A 16,777-nucleotide genomic window follows, 5' to 3' on the forward strand; every position below is an offset into this window, starting at 1 on the left:
TATTTCCACAAGACCTGAGAGATCAAGGAATCAAGAATGAACACAATTCCGTAGTAACATCCTCATCTAAGTAACATCTCTCTATTTCTCTCACTCTCAGCATCTGCTGATTGTCATAGTCACGGTTGTTATCTCGGTTGCAATGGCCGCTGTGATGGCCTTTGTTATCTCCACAGTCTCTCCCTGTTCATTTGACCTGTGTTATCATTAGTGCTGTCAGGCAAATTCCCTCCTCCCCCACAGTGCTTGGCGATGGCTGCTCCAGAGAAGGGGCTATATGGGGGCAGGGTGGGACCCGGGTTGGGACATCATGTAGCCCAAGAGATAGCTGCACTGTGTTCCTTGGCCTTCATACGCAGCGCAGCTATGCTGGAGGACTTGCGGTCTGGATCAACATTGAGATCATAGCCATTGATACCCCCACCCATCCCAGGACCCCCAAAAAGGCTGCCCATATGTGTCTGTCCCATGTGGCTGCTCCCTGGGCTGGGCACACCCAGGAAGTCAGAGACCCCTCCAGGACCGTGGGGGTGGGGGGGCATGCAGGAGGGCACGGAGTCACAAGGCACTACACAGCCGGGCACCGGGGACGCTCCACTGCTGCCTCCGATCCACGAAGGATTCTGGATCTGGAGGAGAAGAAGAGGAGTTAAGAGACAAACAATAACAAAGCCTGTGCAGGTGGAGAGATGCACTCTAAAGGTCATCGTCGCTGACCTCCACCCTTTGCAACCGTTTATGATGATTCCTGATCAAGTATCATCAGTACCTGTGCATAGTTCTCTGGCCGAGTGAGGAGGGGCAGCTCGTAGGCAGTAGAGAAGTGCGTCCGGACCTGTTGCATCTGGCCAAAACGTTCCCTCTTCCTCCACTTGGCTCGGCGATTCTGGAACCACACCTGCAAGGAACACAATCCATCAGGAAAATACATCACGATATAGTCTGGGCACTACCTAACAAAACTTCAAATCAAACCCTGAATCTTATTTCACATACAACTCTCATGTCAACTAGAACCTTCAATATCGTTCTGCAGAAAACAGAACCATCCGCTCGATCTGCTCAGCAAGACAAAGTAAGAAACTGAACCATAGAAACTGAAGACAGTGGAGCCAATAAATTCTGCAGCACATGAAAGTCCAGCCACAGGTTTAAGACTTGACGTGTCTTTAAAGTGCCGTCCACACAGAGCTATTGATGTGAAAATGGTGGGTAACCCCTGGTGCTGCACGTTTCAGCTCCTCCCTTTGATACACAGGCGTCTGCCTCCCTTCAGGCTGCCAGCGTCGACAGATCCACATCTGGGCCTGTAGCCATTCATAAATCACTCTGAGAAAGGTGTGCTCTCCCCCACATGTCAACACAATGGGATACAGTGGGGAATCCCTCTGCACAATACATGAAACAAAACTTAAACCACTGATCAAAAATACTTTTGTTTATCTGTGTTTCTTTGTGCATTTTGAGTAAAATACATATATGAGTAGGTGCTTCCAGGTAAAATATTTTTTCTTGAGCTTGATGGACATACAATACTACATTGTTTAGTATTGGGTGTGTTTTCAGTGCCTGCTGACAGACCAAGTGCAGGCCCCTTAGCCCACTTCTCCTTAACCATGGAAGGCATCAGAGGAAAGCAGAGCTGAAGGGGATTGAAAGAGAGCAAGACGAGGAGGGAGTTTAGTTTGTAGTGAAGATGTACAGGACACCCTGAGAGAAATCCAGTCAGATAATTGTATAGAGGTCAAGTGCAGCCTTGTATTAGTATCCACTGTCAATGCTGTGCAATGTAGTGATCCAAATAAAATAGCTGTTGGACATGAATTACATACATGCAACTGCCTCTTAGCTAATATTATGCCTCACCATGAGCCATTTTTCTCATCTCAGTTCTCAAATGTTAAGTTTGTTCACAACTGATCAAAAATGTGCCACTGGGACACCTAACTGGCCTCCTAAAATGTGTAATAGGCCAGATTTGGCCACAAAATCCGACTTTGTGTAGCCCAGATATAAAATGCCAGACAACAGTCAATAACCAGATCAATCACTAGATTGATTTTATGTTATGTCTTTTCTTATGACACATTTCCTCTCCGCTCCTGACCATGCCTCTGTCCATTCCCTCACACACTCAGTTGTACCTTAGGCTGATACATGTTCTGCACATTTTTCTCACATCCCAATGCTAGAGAAATAGAAGCACACTCCACAGAGACTCCACATGTTTATGTGTATTTATTTGTTGCTTGTCTGAATCTTATCCTCCCGAGAGGGAAGGGGAAACTTCTTCAAAGAGAAAGAGAGAGCGATCCAGCTTCGACACAGGGGTTTGAACTTGGATTGTGGGATGATTCCCAGCCCAATCAGTTTGTGGTTTTCACAGTCCCTGACATGCAATTTCCCCTCACTCAACCTCTTCAAATCCCCCCCCCCCCCCCCCCCCCCCCCCCCATCTCTCTCTCTCTCTTGCTCTCTCTCTCAAACATACATACTCACACACACAAACAAAACATCCAGCAGTGGAAAAAAATGAGCAATTATGCACAAAGTTGTGAATTTCACAAGAGCAAAGTGTGCAGGATATTATAATCCCATAATGAGTTCTACTGAGGGGTTAGAGTGGATTGTTATCAAATGAGATAAGGCCAGATAAGCGCACCACACAAACGTGTCATTATTCTGACTGGATAAAACTACTAGTTGGCTCCTTTTCAAAGAAAAGACCTTATATGGCCGCCCCGGGGACATATAGATGTTGCTGACGTAAAGAAATGTCCTCTGACTTCAACATTCCACAGGTCAGCTGGTGAGATTAGAGGACAGCTCACCCTTGCAAAGTGGTAAGCTGATAGCTTGGTTGTGGCTGAACCCCAATGTCAAGGTGAGGGGTTGTTGCCCTTTGAATTATATCATATGTTTGGAGGGGCTTTGGAGTCTATGTTATGTTCCCCAAGAGGATTTGCGGTCTATTATTGTTTAAGGTTTGTCAAGTCTTTCCTCTGGTTCTTTTGGGTCATCTGAGCTCATAACATCACAGGTTTCCAAATATAATTCCCAACACAAAAGGCCCTGATTGGATTGATAAACGTAAAGCACACGTGCACAGTATAGATATAGTCATATTTTCTAAAAAGTTACAGGGTTTAATTTGTCAACAGGTAGGGTCAAAATGCTGCGCTAGTATTTCAGAGCTTGTATATCTCAATGAGACACAAGGGTTTCATCTAGTTACCTAATGGTCAGTTTAATTGTGATGGAGCGAGCGAGCTCTCTGCTCTTCATCTTTATCTCTCGTACTCCCACCCCCTGTTCAAGCCCAGCCACTTTTCTCCTTCTGCTCCAGCCCCTCTCTCTCCCCCGCCACCCTTCTCCGTGTCTCTCTCTCCCTCCTCCCTTTTAAGTCAGCGAGGGGAAGTGGGGATATTGGAAAGTGAGATGGGAGAATGTTCAAACTGGAGCTTGTTTTCATTTCATGTTTAATTTCCTGACGCCTAAGCCCTTGGCTTTCCGCAGCTAACCCCTCTGACCTTTCAGAGGCGTGCAGACTGGAGGAGCGGACCAAGTGCACACACACACACACACACACACATACACACACAATACACACATATACATACAATGTTATATACAACTTTCAAAGTCAAACACAAATGAATGCATTCTTTTAACTTGGACTCACTCTCACACTTAAGGGGCCAACCTTCTTATAAACAAGCAAACAATGTTTGTGCACATGTGTGCCCCCTTTCTTAGTCTCTGGGTACTTAGTGTGTCATGTTTCACAGAGGGTATGCTCTACGTTGCGCTGCCTTTGAACGGCAGTAGGACTGAGACCCACGCCAAATAGTTTGGAGGAGAGATCATTCAGGGAACATTGTGAAGTCAGATGTGTCCTTCGCTGCTCTTGTCTCTTATTCCCCAACCCAGAAACTCTTGAGTTTCTTAGGGAGGAAGGCTAGTGGTGTCTTTGCACAAGTTATAATTCCAATTAACATGAAGAATTATTATTATTTCTCACAATGAACAACAGTGAAGCATACCCAATAGGATATTATACATAATTCTCACAGAGACAAAGAAACAACTATCTAGTTTACCAACTGCAAACACTTACTATCCTTGTTTATTTTATCTAGCAGACATCTGCAAAGAAGGTGGCTCAGAGCTCTTGGAGCTCAAAGTGCTTGGCGGTGATACAGTAATTGCTAAAGACGTTGACAGCAAAAGGCAGCTTACAGAGCCATTAAAGAGCTTTATTTATGCTCCAGAGCCAGCAGGCAGAGTGAGGCAGAGGGAGAGAGGGAGGGCAGAGTGCAGAACTCCAAAAGCAGCTTTGAAGTCCAGCCGTCTCACCTCATCTCTGTCATCCAGGACCACGGCGATTGATAGACTGCCTCAGCAGTCACTCAGACACAGCCTTCTCCTCCATAAAAAGCAGGCAGTATGGTGAAGTTCAAGTCTGAGGTTCAGAGTTAATTGTACTAAATAAACTAGTGGCGGTAGACGTCACAGATGTGATTATAGAAAACTATAGAAAACTTTATGAAGACATTCACCATCAAATTGAGGATGAAATTGGAAGACCTTGACATTGGTATTTTCGGCAGAAAACATCTGTACTTTGGATTTCAATGGTTGTTGTTTCTGAGATGAAAAGGATTCTACAATAGTTTGTCAAACTTTGAGTGCCCTATAGCATTCAACAATTGGCTATCCCTGGACTTTGTCTTGACGGACCTTCAGAAGAAATTGTGGGCTTTAGTCTTGATTGCATGCGTATTTAAGGTCTGATTTTAGAACTATGGGTCAAACCTCACAGTGACTCAACAGAGTCTGCTGTGTGCCTGTCAGACGAGGAAGTTAATTATATTCATCTGGGGGATAGATGGGTCTGTGTGAATATGAACATGAATGTACTTATTTTACTGTACCACCACAGGACCAGGCCAGGTTCTATGTCCCTGACTATGTCACAGACTACGCTTGGAAATTGAAACTGGCATCTCAAAGTGTTTTTTATATCCTTGCCAAATAGCTTTGATGACTTTTCTTTTTTCCATGTGTTTTCCCTCCCTCCCTCCAAAGTTGTGCGGTGAAGTAGTTTGAACATGGTAGTACTGGGGAGAAACCCTTGGCCTCTGACCCTTTTGCAGAGTCTGCAGCGTGTAAGAGCTAAGAGCCGAGTATTCCCTTAGTCCCACCCATCCCACTCTGATCTGAAACTGGCAGGCAGAAAGAGAGATGGAGAACAATAGGCCTTGCTGTCTGCTGTTCCGAACAATCTTTGTCAACATGCCAGTCTAACTCTCTCAGCCCTCTCTGTCAGTTCCCTGAGTGAATATTAACATGCAAACATGGAGGACTACACTGACACAGAGCAGCTCACATCTTGTTTCGTTGTATAGTGGAGGTTTCTTGTGTTGAACCAGGTGTAATTCCGCTGCCCTCACCTGCACACGGGCCTCTGTCAGGTCCGTCCTCAGTGCCAGCTGCTCACGGGCGTACACATCTGGGTAGTGTGTCTTCTGGAAAACCTTCTCCAGCTCCTCCAGCTGGTAGCTGGTGAAGGTGGTGCGGTTGCGTCTCTTCTTGCCTTTGTTGCTCTCAGCCTCACTTTTGTCCAGCGGGCTGGAAAGGTCTGAGCCTGGCCGCTCGGCCGGCCCCTTTACCCCGGGCTCCTTTAGGTTCAGGTAGCTGCCTTCCATCCCAGGAGGGTCACCGTTGGGGGGCAACTCAGACTCTGTCAGGGCACTGTTGTCTTTTGCTGCATGTATGTGATTAAGAGAGAGAGAAAGAGAGAGAGAGAAAGAGAGAGAGAGAGAGAGAAGACGTTAAGAACAACCATATTTTATTTTTTTTATTCTCTGGGACACTGTGGGATGTGTGATATTTGATGTAGATTCACTGCTCAACAGTCTAGTGTAACATGCTGGAGGTTTCATAGATTAGATATTACACTGTGGTTATGAAGAAATACATTTAAGCAAGTTTGGTTTCTGATTAAATGAATCATTTGTACAATTTTCTTATGTAGTATCAAAAATCGCACAATCCCTTTCCAATTTACTTAAGTCTTTCTTTGTATATAATGAAACTACTTTAATCTCAATATTATTTTCAAACAACTTATTTGAACTTTCCAACTTTCTGACGATTTTATAACTAAATGAAACGGACCATTATATTGTCAATAATAGTCCAATAGTTATTGTTACTACTCTATTATTGTAATCTTCAACAGAGCAATATTTTCTTCTGAATTTGTGTTCCTCTAGGTGAATGAGGCCACGTAAATCTCACATAGTGCTTCACATTCAAGTCAGGAAGTGTGTCTGCTCATCGTCACTTGACAACAGCCACACAAAATGACATTTACTTTAAGCTTACATCACCTCTGTAATGTTTTATTTTAAGGTTCAAAGGCCTTGTCTCTATGCAGCACGTCTAAAAGTTGCAGAGAAGAAACGTCCTCTTCTGTTTGAAAGGTATGTCACTACACATTGGTGTGACCTGTGACACAACCCTCAAAACCCTATTCCCCATAGTTAGCGCTGCCCTCTCCCTCACATTTCTCAATCACGCCATCTGAAATCTGAACCACACAAAACCTGCTCCATCTTGAGCCGTGTATGGTGGCCCTTGTGTACTGGGGCGACCACACTACCACAGAGCTTTGCCTCACAGATGTAAACAACATTGTGTTTGTCACCTTCAATTTCAAGTGCCTCCATTTTGTGACAGACCTTGCTCTGTTCCTGTCAGCGCATGCTAGCTTTTTTGTTTCCTTTTAGGAGATGAATAAAGCTGTCCCTTCTCCTTCAATAAACAAACAGCTGTGTGAATAAATAAGCTGAAGGGCTCTGGTTGTGGGCCAGCGAGAACAGTGTGCTCTGTCAGCCTCTCTGTTTGCCTTTCCTGCGCATGGGCATGGGGTGCCCCCTATCCTGGGCTGTAACCGTATTGGTCAGGAACCAGGGCATAATGGTCTCCTCAACATAAACAGCCTTGTGCAAGACCAACATTGACTTAGTCCAGTAACAGTTGTTTCTGAGTTATAGAGCCTCCTGTGATTTTGTTAATAGTTATGTGCTGCTTGAAGCATACATTTTCCTTTGTCACTTTGCATTTTTGTTCTGCATAATGTTCAGGTCGGTAATGGCCTCCTGTCATTCTCAGATACCCAATATATCTGAGGAGAGAGAGCTGACACCTCCTTGTGGCACTGGTGGCTCTCTGAGCCAAGGTTTTTGGGTTAGTACGATGACTGAATAGTTTTAGAGTGATGAAGCTAGGCGGTGGCTGTCAGCAACATGCATGTTTGTTTTCATGGATTAGTACGCCTTTGGCTAGTGTGTCCCACATTGAGATGTCAATAGTCATCCCTCTCGACTGCAGCAGCCCCCCCCCCCGCTCTCTGGCTCAGACTGCCCCGACTGAGACGCTAATGGAACAACACAGCTCACCCAGCTGGAGTTCATGACCTCATATCGCTGTGGCCCACCTGTCAGACCCCCTTACAGTCTCCACGCAGGCAGATGTTCTGACATCACCATCCCCTGCTCTGGCCTCCATTTCTAAAGCCCAGCGCAATATTTTCATTCTACCCCAGGGCAAGAGTATGGCTGCAATGTTAAGAAGCAGGACAGGTCAACTCCGGGTTCCTGCTTGGTATCTGCATCTGTGAGAGAAAATGCAGCTATGCCCCTGAGCAGGCATATATCCTGAGTAGCTAAGGCAAAGGGTACAGCTGGGCTAAGGGATGAGGGGACGGGAAGCGGGTGGGGGTGGTGGGTGGAACTGGTTAAGGCCATGGTTCTGACTTGTGTTGCCAATATTTGCATTGGAATCTACCAAAACAGTGTTACCTTAATCAACATATTTTCTCTGCCTAGCTCTCCAAACCCATCTTTCTTTGCTCTGACATGCTCATGTTAACCACTCAAAATCCTTTGCCACAAATATCTCTCAGTATTCCCGCATGCTGAGCTGTCTTTTCTGCATGCTGTTCTTGAGAACACAGCCATCACACACTGCTTTCTTTTGGGAGCCAAGATTCCACTGCATTGGCTCCAGTTTTTTGGCATTCAGAGGAATGTGTTTTTGACTCTTGTTCCCCTTCAGTATTCCTCAATGTATATAAATACACAGAATATCATTGACTGATCCAGCTATTTTCTTAAGTAATTCTGTGACAAGTAGCAGACCTCTTCAGTTAGCTGAGGTCAGATGTTTACTAGGGTCAGCAATTTAATCACTGCTGAAAACAGAGAGAAAACATCAAAGTGTAATTTAACTGGTTGTAAAGCAACAGGGCACCCTCTCTGTTTTTATGGAATGGGATGGGGAGGGTCAAGTGAAGGCAAATAAAAAAAACACTATAAATTAGTAACCTGGGGAAGGGTTAATGACCAAACACTAAATAGGGAAGGGAATGCTTTTAAACAGAGTGGTCTAAAATGCTCTCTCAAAAAGCTCAAAGCTGACAGCTATCACACATTCCAGGTATCACACCTTATAGGACCAAGTTCAGAGGGATAGCTCAATGGCTTTGGCCAGTAACAGGTGAATATTGACTCTGCATTCATTACTGATTAGCAGACACGCTTATGTCTGAATTATTTTCCATACTAATTCAGGTGAGGTTTCAGCAGCACAGTCTGAGACCTGAGACTGGCTGTTGTTTCCTCGGTGGAAGGGAGGCTCCCAGACGTTCCTGAGGATAGATCAATGCCAGCGGCTCGCACAGGAATGCAGATTCCGTGGGAAACGGAGAATCTCTCTGTACAACCTCAGCTCCCGATAAATTGACACGAGCGCGACCTCACTACTGTCATGAATACACAACACCTAGTTATTGTTGTGCCAAAGTGGACAAAATAATTTTGGATTGTTGTAATGAGGTGTTGTGAATGAAATGCTATTAGCTAACAGTGCTGAAAGTCCACAAGTCTTCTCCTTTAATAAAAGTTGTAAAATACCTTGATAGAACAGTACTATAGTAAAATTCTTGTATTTAAAATTATTTTCAAGAAGGAGTATTTAAGTATTTGTAATTAAATGCATTGTATCAAAAGTAAAAGTACATGTTAATGTTGTCATATATCAGTGCTAGGAAGCATTCCATCTTCAAGGATTAACCTCTAAAGGTCAAGATAAAAAGGTCACCGGACTCTGATTTGTTGTTTGGTTTATCTTTGTCATGCTATAATCATGCTTTGCTAAACCTTTTTCATCAATGAAACAAGTAAGCTCGGGTTTTCTAATAAATGTTGTGAAGGGAAAAGCGGGGCATTTGCTTTTAAATGGAATGGAACTGGAATTGGAGTTAAACGGAATTATACATTTCTGTAAAATGGAAATATTGTCTATGTAATTAATCATAATCTCTCACTAGCCTCTCTTTTTCTTCCAGTTGTCCAAAATTTACGCCGCTACCACATGTACCACCTAAATCATGCTGGAATCACGTTTGCAGTCGTAAACAAACGTAAAGAAAGTTGGGGGAAAAGGACAAAAACTGGAGGTGAAAACACACTTCATGGAGCAGCCAATGTCAGTCGATGACGATCGGGTTACATCCCACCCATGGCTTTTATAAATGATATATCGAACAAGAAACATGAACTATATCCCTCTGCTGAAAGCATGATGAGAAAAAGAAAATTGACTATTGTTAATCATGGACTGAAAATGGTATCATCATCCCTTCGCTGTCTTTATACCCGTTTCCAGTAGTTTTCATCACGGGCCTGTCATAGTTGGCTTTCTTAGGAGTTTTCATTTTTTTCTTGCCAAGTCAATAAGCTTTTCTCCTGTTTTTTTGGACCATAATAGGTTACTGTGTGGCCAAGCGCAATGGTTTTGTGCTTATATGTAAGAACTCTTATAGAGCTTAGATTTACCTTATAGTCCACTGATAAGAATCGGGGAAGGAAAGATGAGATTCAGACTGAGAGCCAGCCTCAACACCAAAGGCAAAGATCAAAATGCTTGCCACCTGGTTAAAATTTCCAAATCGTTTCTTTTTCTGGCCTGCATGCGGATCTCAAATAGGTGGGGGGAGGGGGAGGTGGGGGGGTTATCTTCCCCTGGAAGAGAGATGGCAGGAAGTAAAGGCCAAAGCATTCTGTCTCGCTCTCACACCACTCTGGAGGGAGCCACACAACAGCATGACATGGTAGGGGAACAGATACAAGCAGAAAAAAAAAAGAGGCGAGTTTATGATGATAATATGATGAGAGACATTTCATGAGTCTCAGACTTGAAACTGTATTCTTTCATTCTTCTACTCATGTTGTATTCATGTTCCTCTGTACATATTTCTACACTGTTCTCATGCTTGCTGCTTTAGCTTCTGAGTCAAGCGTTCATGCAAGCTCTTACATTTTAACACATCAGGAATTCAGGCATTCAAGCATTCACATTATATGTAGTAATTTATTCTGTTTCACAATTCACACACATACTTGCATAATCACAGGTGTCACTCTGACATTTGCTTATTGTTAACATCCACACAATGTGTTAGTCATCAGCACATGCATGTCCTGTGACATCACTTCCCCGAGTCTTTTAACATGTACTTAGAGTACTGTATTTTGACAGGATACTTTTAAAACGCTGCCAAGACTTTTTGGGTTCTTGTTTTGGTTCTCACATGCTGAGAAAAATGTTTTACATATCACAGGATGTTCGCCGTCCCACTCTTGAAGGGTTTTTTTTGTTGTTGTTGTTGTTGTTTGAGAATAATAACAGTTTACAAATGTTGTACAAATATGTTAACCATACTTATTTTTTTAAGCACATAAATTGCTAATGAAATTTTGTTTTAGAAACAAAAAAGGATGAGGCACAATCTGCTTTTCCCCGCAGGCGCTGCATTGTGCTTGTGCATCTGCAGTACTGGGGACCCAAACCCCAGGATCAACCACAGGCCCATCAACACGCAGTCCTATCCGGGGCAATCTGGTCTCTATTTTTCAGATTTTGCCCAAGTTGCACTTACATACACTCAAATTTGGAGCTAAATTGTCAGGATATTTTTATCATAACTCAGTGACTACGATACCTAACTGGATAACATGTTACTTGTCAACTTGTATCAAAGCTGAAAACTGAATTGAATTTAAATAATGAAAAAAATATATATAACGATCACAATACAATGCATCTCCATACCAAGTATGTGCATGTAAACACTCATTCTCACACGTGTGCGACTTTCCCAGAAAGTCTTTCATTTCATCCTGGATCTCTCAAATCATTGCCCAAACTCGATGTCCATTTCTGACTCGCTGCTTATTTACACAAGGTATTGTTGAGACGGGGTTATGTAAACCAGTCCCACTTTGTCATCTCAGGGACTCTCCATGGCTTTGGAGGGCTGATGTTTGGGGAGTATGAATAATAACTATAGGAGCCAGTAATGCACATCTGCCTTAGATTAATGTGGCCCTCTCCTGCAGTGCTGACCTGCATTCCTCCAGATTCCTAAGCGCTCGATCAGCTCCAGGGGTTTGATTTCATTCATTGCTGTGTGGCCAGGTAGATGGCTGCATCCGTGTCCTCACTGTGGGACAGTCTCAGTTACTAACATACACTACAGTGACCAGAGCTCCAACCAGGGCCACTAGTTTGTAGAAGTGCATGACAATGTTGATTCTCTCTGCCATAGAAAGTATTGTATGTTAAATGAATGTCATAAAAATAAAGTATGACCTCCAACCGCACAAAACAACCCAGATCTTCCAGAAGGCTCTGAAATGTTCAGGGTCAAAAACAGTCAAAAAACGTACAGCCTGTTGCAGTGTATTGTTGTTGTAAAAACCCTTGGAATCCGTTGGAAGCTCTTAAATTTTAATAATGCTACTCCACAGCTGAATCATCCTAAGCTACATAATAAAGTGATTTACGGGAAATCGTGTGCCTGAATGTTTGGAGGTGTTTTCAGTTTGAAGCATGAATAAGAGGTGTGAATATCTTGGATCATATAGGCCAAAAACATCCCACATTCCTCTGATACTTTTACAGTATTATTTCCACAAATCTACAGCAACTTCTTCACCTTTTGCTTCTGTTTTGTGTTCATGTGTAAGCCGATTTAAATCTTCACCATTTGAGTGTTTATCTACAAAGCGATGGCATAGCTGCATTTCTGGAAAAAAAAAATCTCTATTTTGTTTTTGCTACCCAAACATTGTGTTGCATGTAATGTGTTCAGAATGTCACATGGACACAAAGTGTTGGGTTGCCATGTAAACATTATTGCAGTTATAGTTGAAGTTGCCACACAGAAAACTCCCTTTGGGCATAAGATGATGATTTTTTGTTGTGATGATGGAGATAAAGCATTATGATTGAGCAATATATCCCCCATTGAGGACCACACATAACAGCACAAGCCTGTTGACGCCTGAGGCTTTGGCTGGACCCCAACTCATCCTCCCCAGAGCCATGATGCCTTCATCTGGCTGCAACATTTAAATAATAACATTGCAGAGCTCTCCTCGAGGGAGACATGTTGTATTTAATGATAGTGTTTAAATGGCTCTGTCATTGCACTTGCCAAGTCAATTCAGTTCAGTGCAGGGGTGCGTTAATCTATTGGAGGCATTGCTTTCACCTCTGCAAAAACAGCTTAAAGTGACAATTTAACTCAAAATATAGTCCTGACTCCCATTGTTTCACAGGGAAACAGATTGCTTTGCATTTTATGGATGTGTTTTGGCAAAGTGTGATACTGGCTACTGCGCAAAAAAATGTTAGGCCTCACTCTAATTGGTTCCACTGAGCAGAATTAAGGCTATTCTATTTTATCTGCTACACTTAATGCTTATGATTTACTTTCACGCGATCAGGCATTTATATGTATTTGCATTCGTTTTGCCAATGCCAAACTATTTTCTATTTTCTATGTGATCAATGCTTCTTTTTTCGATGCCTGAATCTCTTTTGTAGCGTGGATCACGTGTAATAAAATGTTTTACATGGGCTTCCATAAGTTTCTATCATCAGTTCTTATACTTTGTCCATTATCATAATATAGCCAAAGTGATGTTTTCCTCTGTAATAGCGATATCAGGATAATGCAGGCAAAATACTTGGACTTGGAATATAGGCTATAGACTATGCCAATAATAAAAATTGACGTAAATACTTCTATAGCCTACCAATAAATTAATTTAATATCAATTTCTAAATTATATAGACTGCAATAATTAGTATAACATTATTATATAGGCTAGGATGTAAAAGTATAAACTTTATTAATGCATTACATGGATGTTATTTTAGCCTTTAGGCCCTTTCTTGTGGATCTCTGGTCCTAGGGTCGGATGATGCTCAATGCTCAATAAGAGAGGGTTTTTATTTTTATTTAAAACTTACTTCGTCTCATAAAAGGCGCAGCAAATCGGACTGTATTCTTCAAAAGGCCTTAAGCAACATTTGTAGTGCAACGAATTGTCTGAATAATCTGTAAAAGCTTCGTTTTAAGCGAATACTATTCGTCTGTCAAACATGACCGTGAACGTCCAGGCAGTCTCTGACTTTTTGAATTTGACATTTAATTGACTATTGTATTATGGCCCATAATTGTGAGATCTAGCAACCTCAATGAATAAATAGCCTAGTTCCGATTATTAACCTTTTCTTATAACCCTGTATGCCCAAAGTCATTATGTCATAATGTCATAATGAATCTGTGTGCTGTAGCACAAATTATCATTCAGTCATTCATTTATCATTAAAGAAGCATCTGTGCTAGAAATAGAAAATGCAATAAAAAATAAGGGCCGCTTTAAGTCAAGTGGTCTTTTAAATGGGGTTTAAGCTGTTGTTGAGAATTAACTTTCTTAATTTTTAATGAGAGAGCTCGAAATTATCTTTTAATCCCGTGTATGTGTGAGTGCCTGTGCGCGCGCGTGTGCGCCTCTGTTTCTGTCTTAACTTGTGACCCTGAAGCATATTTAAACAGGGCCTATGAAATCAATTCATGATCAGTCAGCATATATACAATAAAATCACAGATTGTAGGCCAGTGTCTATAATGATAGCAGTGATTATCCTGCTTCTGGTGTTATCAGCAGTGATGTAAAGGTGAGGTAAATATAGTAATATAGTGGTAAAAGGTGAGTAAACTATGACCTCCAGTCGGTTACATCATTAGGCAAAAAATCCCCCAAAAAAACATTATAGACAAAACTCGATTATGTTTTCAGAAAAACATAAATTTATTTTTTTCTCCTTATGTAACTTGCATCAGTTTGATAGGATACTACCACACTTTTATACTATGAATTTATGTTAGAAAGATTCCTGTCTGAGTACACACTCTATTCCGTAAATAAAAAGATGTGTAAAGTGAGTTTTACCCTCCCTGCATCCCTGGTCTTCGCTCACCAAGACAGACAAGGCGCATTATTGACTCTCAGACACCAATATTTCACATTGTAGGAAGCCTAAATTCCCCTTAATGGTTGCAAAAGTCCCTTCGTGGCATCCAGTAATGCGCACACGTTAATTTCCATTTAATACACGGCCGTTGTTGTCTAAGCCTGTTTAGATAGCCTAGTTGCCCTTCATACCCACCAGCTCCCTCTCATTCGGACTCACCATAGCAGGGAATGAGCGTCCCGTTGTGTCCGCTGTCTGGGTGCAGCTTGTTGCCTTCGGGGGGAGTTTTACAAGTCGGTCGCTGCATGAAGAGGTGGTATTTGTTGAAGGTGCCCTCTTCAGCGCCATCCAATGACTGGCACTCCTGCTGGAAAGGACTCCGGGACTTCTCGCCGTAAGCCTGTCCTTTACCGGGAATGAACGTGGGGCTGTATTTGGTTTCACTCGTCGGGAATGTCCTGAACGGGTTCGCCTGGTGATCCCTACCTTGCGCAGTAGATGTGCTATAATATGAATCCATCGATGTCATATCGCAGTATGAGACGCACGTATCTGCGTTCATACCTAAAAAGTTATATCAACCAAAAAAAAATCCACACGTTTCTTCTTTTCCCCTCTCTAGACGCAGATATTCTCCCCCAAATTCTCATGCACTGACAGGCTCACTGACGCACTCATGCACACACACTCTCACACTGCCGCATCTGGGACTGGTTAAAAAATGAATCAGATGTTTTCCAGAGACTGCAGACTGAACAAATGCTAAAAGCCCCCTTAAGGTTTGTCGGGGTAAGAGAAATGCCTTGCTCAAGCTGATGCCGCCTCAGTAGCTTCTCTAACACGCAGCTCTCCGACCTTCAGGCTCCATAGATTTGAAGTAGGCCCAGACGAAGCTCGCCCAGCGCTATTATGCAGCCAGTAGAAATGGGAGGTCAAGCTCAGAAGGGGAAAAGCTTTTTTGGTAAACACGCGGGAGACACAACACATGACATTAATGTAATTAGAGGATGAATATAACCGCTTTGATTCGTGCAGTTTCGTGGCGCAGTTTCACGGCTATATATGCGGTTAAGATGCTTCTAGACTTCTTTTTTTTATTTTTGCATTCCATATTTCTTATCAAACTTAAAAGCCACTTAAAATCGTTGTCTGCCTTATTGCCTCTGTCAAAAGAGCCACGCTGACTTATTGATGGGTCTAGTATGCGTTTGTGGCAAATAAAACTTTTATTTTATTTGATTGTTTCATGCCGCAAAAAGAGGACATGAACTGAAGTGTAATAATCAAGCCATGAATCTGGAGCACATGCACTGCTCTAAATCAGCATATATTAAGCTAAAATGAAATTAGAAGAAAACTATTTTCATGGTGTATTTGTTTTAAACATTAGCCTATTAAACTAAACACTATCTTATTACCGTTTGACTCGGACCTTCTGCGAAAAGAGTGGATGTCACTGTGGATATATCTACTAAATTATGATGAGTTAGACTAATATTAAGCGACTTTCAGACCTGCTTCCTTTGAAGATGGGCTACTTTTAAAGATTGAATTAATTAGGTCATTATTATGTTCGTGCATGAAATCATTAGGACTACGGTACTCATCGAAACATCTGGCTGTTCAGTGTATTAAATTTGGTGTACAACGCCGTGCCAGCAATTTGCATTTTCTTGACTATTCTGAAAAAAGTATTAACTAAGACGGTGACCATCTATAAGGAAACAAGATAATGTCTGTCAGTAGCTTAATTGAATAACTTGTCTGAAATCACGTCCTTAATTTGTTGATCTTTAGGCCATTATCGAGAGTTATAGCCTACCTAAGTAAAAATTACTGAGCAATTTGAATAAAACCTAACAAGAAAAATATATCATCCTACAGATTCTATTAGGCTCTAGGTCTTTGTTTTTAATTACACAACGTATCAGCGTATCTTCCTCATTAACAGTACCAACCAAATATTATTATAACACGTTTGTATCGGATTATTATTCAAACATGATTATTATTAGTAGTATTATTACTATTAATATTATTTATATTATTATAATTATTATTATTATTGCCGTTGTTTTTCATGTCATTTGTTATTCTTCAACTTAAATTTAAAGTAATGAAACGAATGAAACTGGACCCTGAACGCCTCAAGGTGACTGAATTACGCTTGTTAGGCCTAAATGCAGATTAATTCAACATGAACGCTGAGATGAAATGATCAGGAAACTTACCGGCCTCAGGCTCACACTACTTTCCTGCATAATTAATGCGTTAATTGGCGCTCGAGACATAACTCGTGTCTTGGCTGTGTTGGTCTCAAACTTAACATGATATCCACATAATTCTGTCATTCCTGCACAACTCGGCCATAGCGAGGATT

General features: G+C 42.0%; 1 protein-coding gene across 1 annotated transcript; it reads right to left on the bottom strand.

Annotated features, from left to right (window-relative positions):
- Positions 1 to 308: 308 nt before the first annotated feature.
- alx4b (ALX homeobox 4b) lies at positions 309 to 14,959 on the bottom strand. The gene is made up of 4 exons (XM_071514083.1): positions 14,613 to 14,959; positions 14,414 to 14,430; positions 770 to 876; positions 309 to 629 (listed from the first exon to the last, which is right to left on the bottom strand). Exons 1-4 carry the CDS (start codon positions 14,957 to 14,959, stop codon positions 309 to 311), a joined length of 792 nt encoding a protein of 263 aa, XP_071370184.1.
- Between the last annotated feature and the right edge of the window lie 1,818 nt (positions 14,960 to 16,777).

Source organism: Centroberyx affinis, unplaced genomic scaffold, assembly GCF_046629955.1.
Source record: "Centroberyx affinis isolate AG114_WGS23_722 - 3 ecotype Tasmania unplaced genomic scaffold, CSIRO-AGI_Caff_v1 ptg000283l_1, whole genome shotgun sequence".
Classification (NCBI taxonomy): domain Eukaryota; kingdom Metazoa; phylum Chordata; class Actinopteri; order Beryciformes; family Berycidae; genus Centroberyx; species Centroberyx affinis.

Coding starts and splice junctions, on each gene's coding strand:
- alx4b (XM_071514083.1), bottom strand. CDS start 14,959: ATGAACGCAGATACGTGCGTCTCATACTGCGATATGACATCGATGGAT. Junction 630..769: donor GGCCAGAGAACTATGCACAG/GTACTGATGATA, acceptor CTTCTCCTCCAG/ATCCAGAATCCTTCGTGGAT.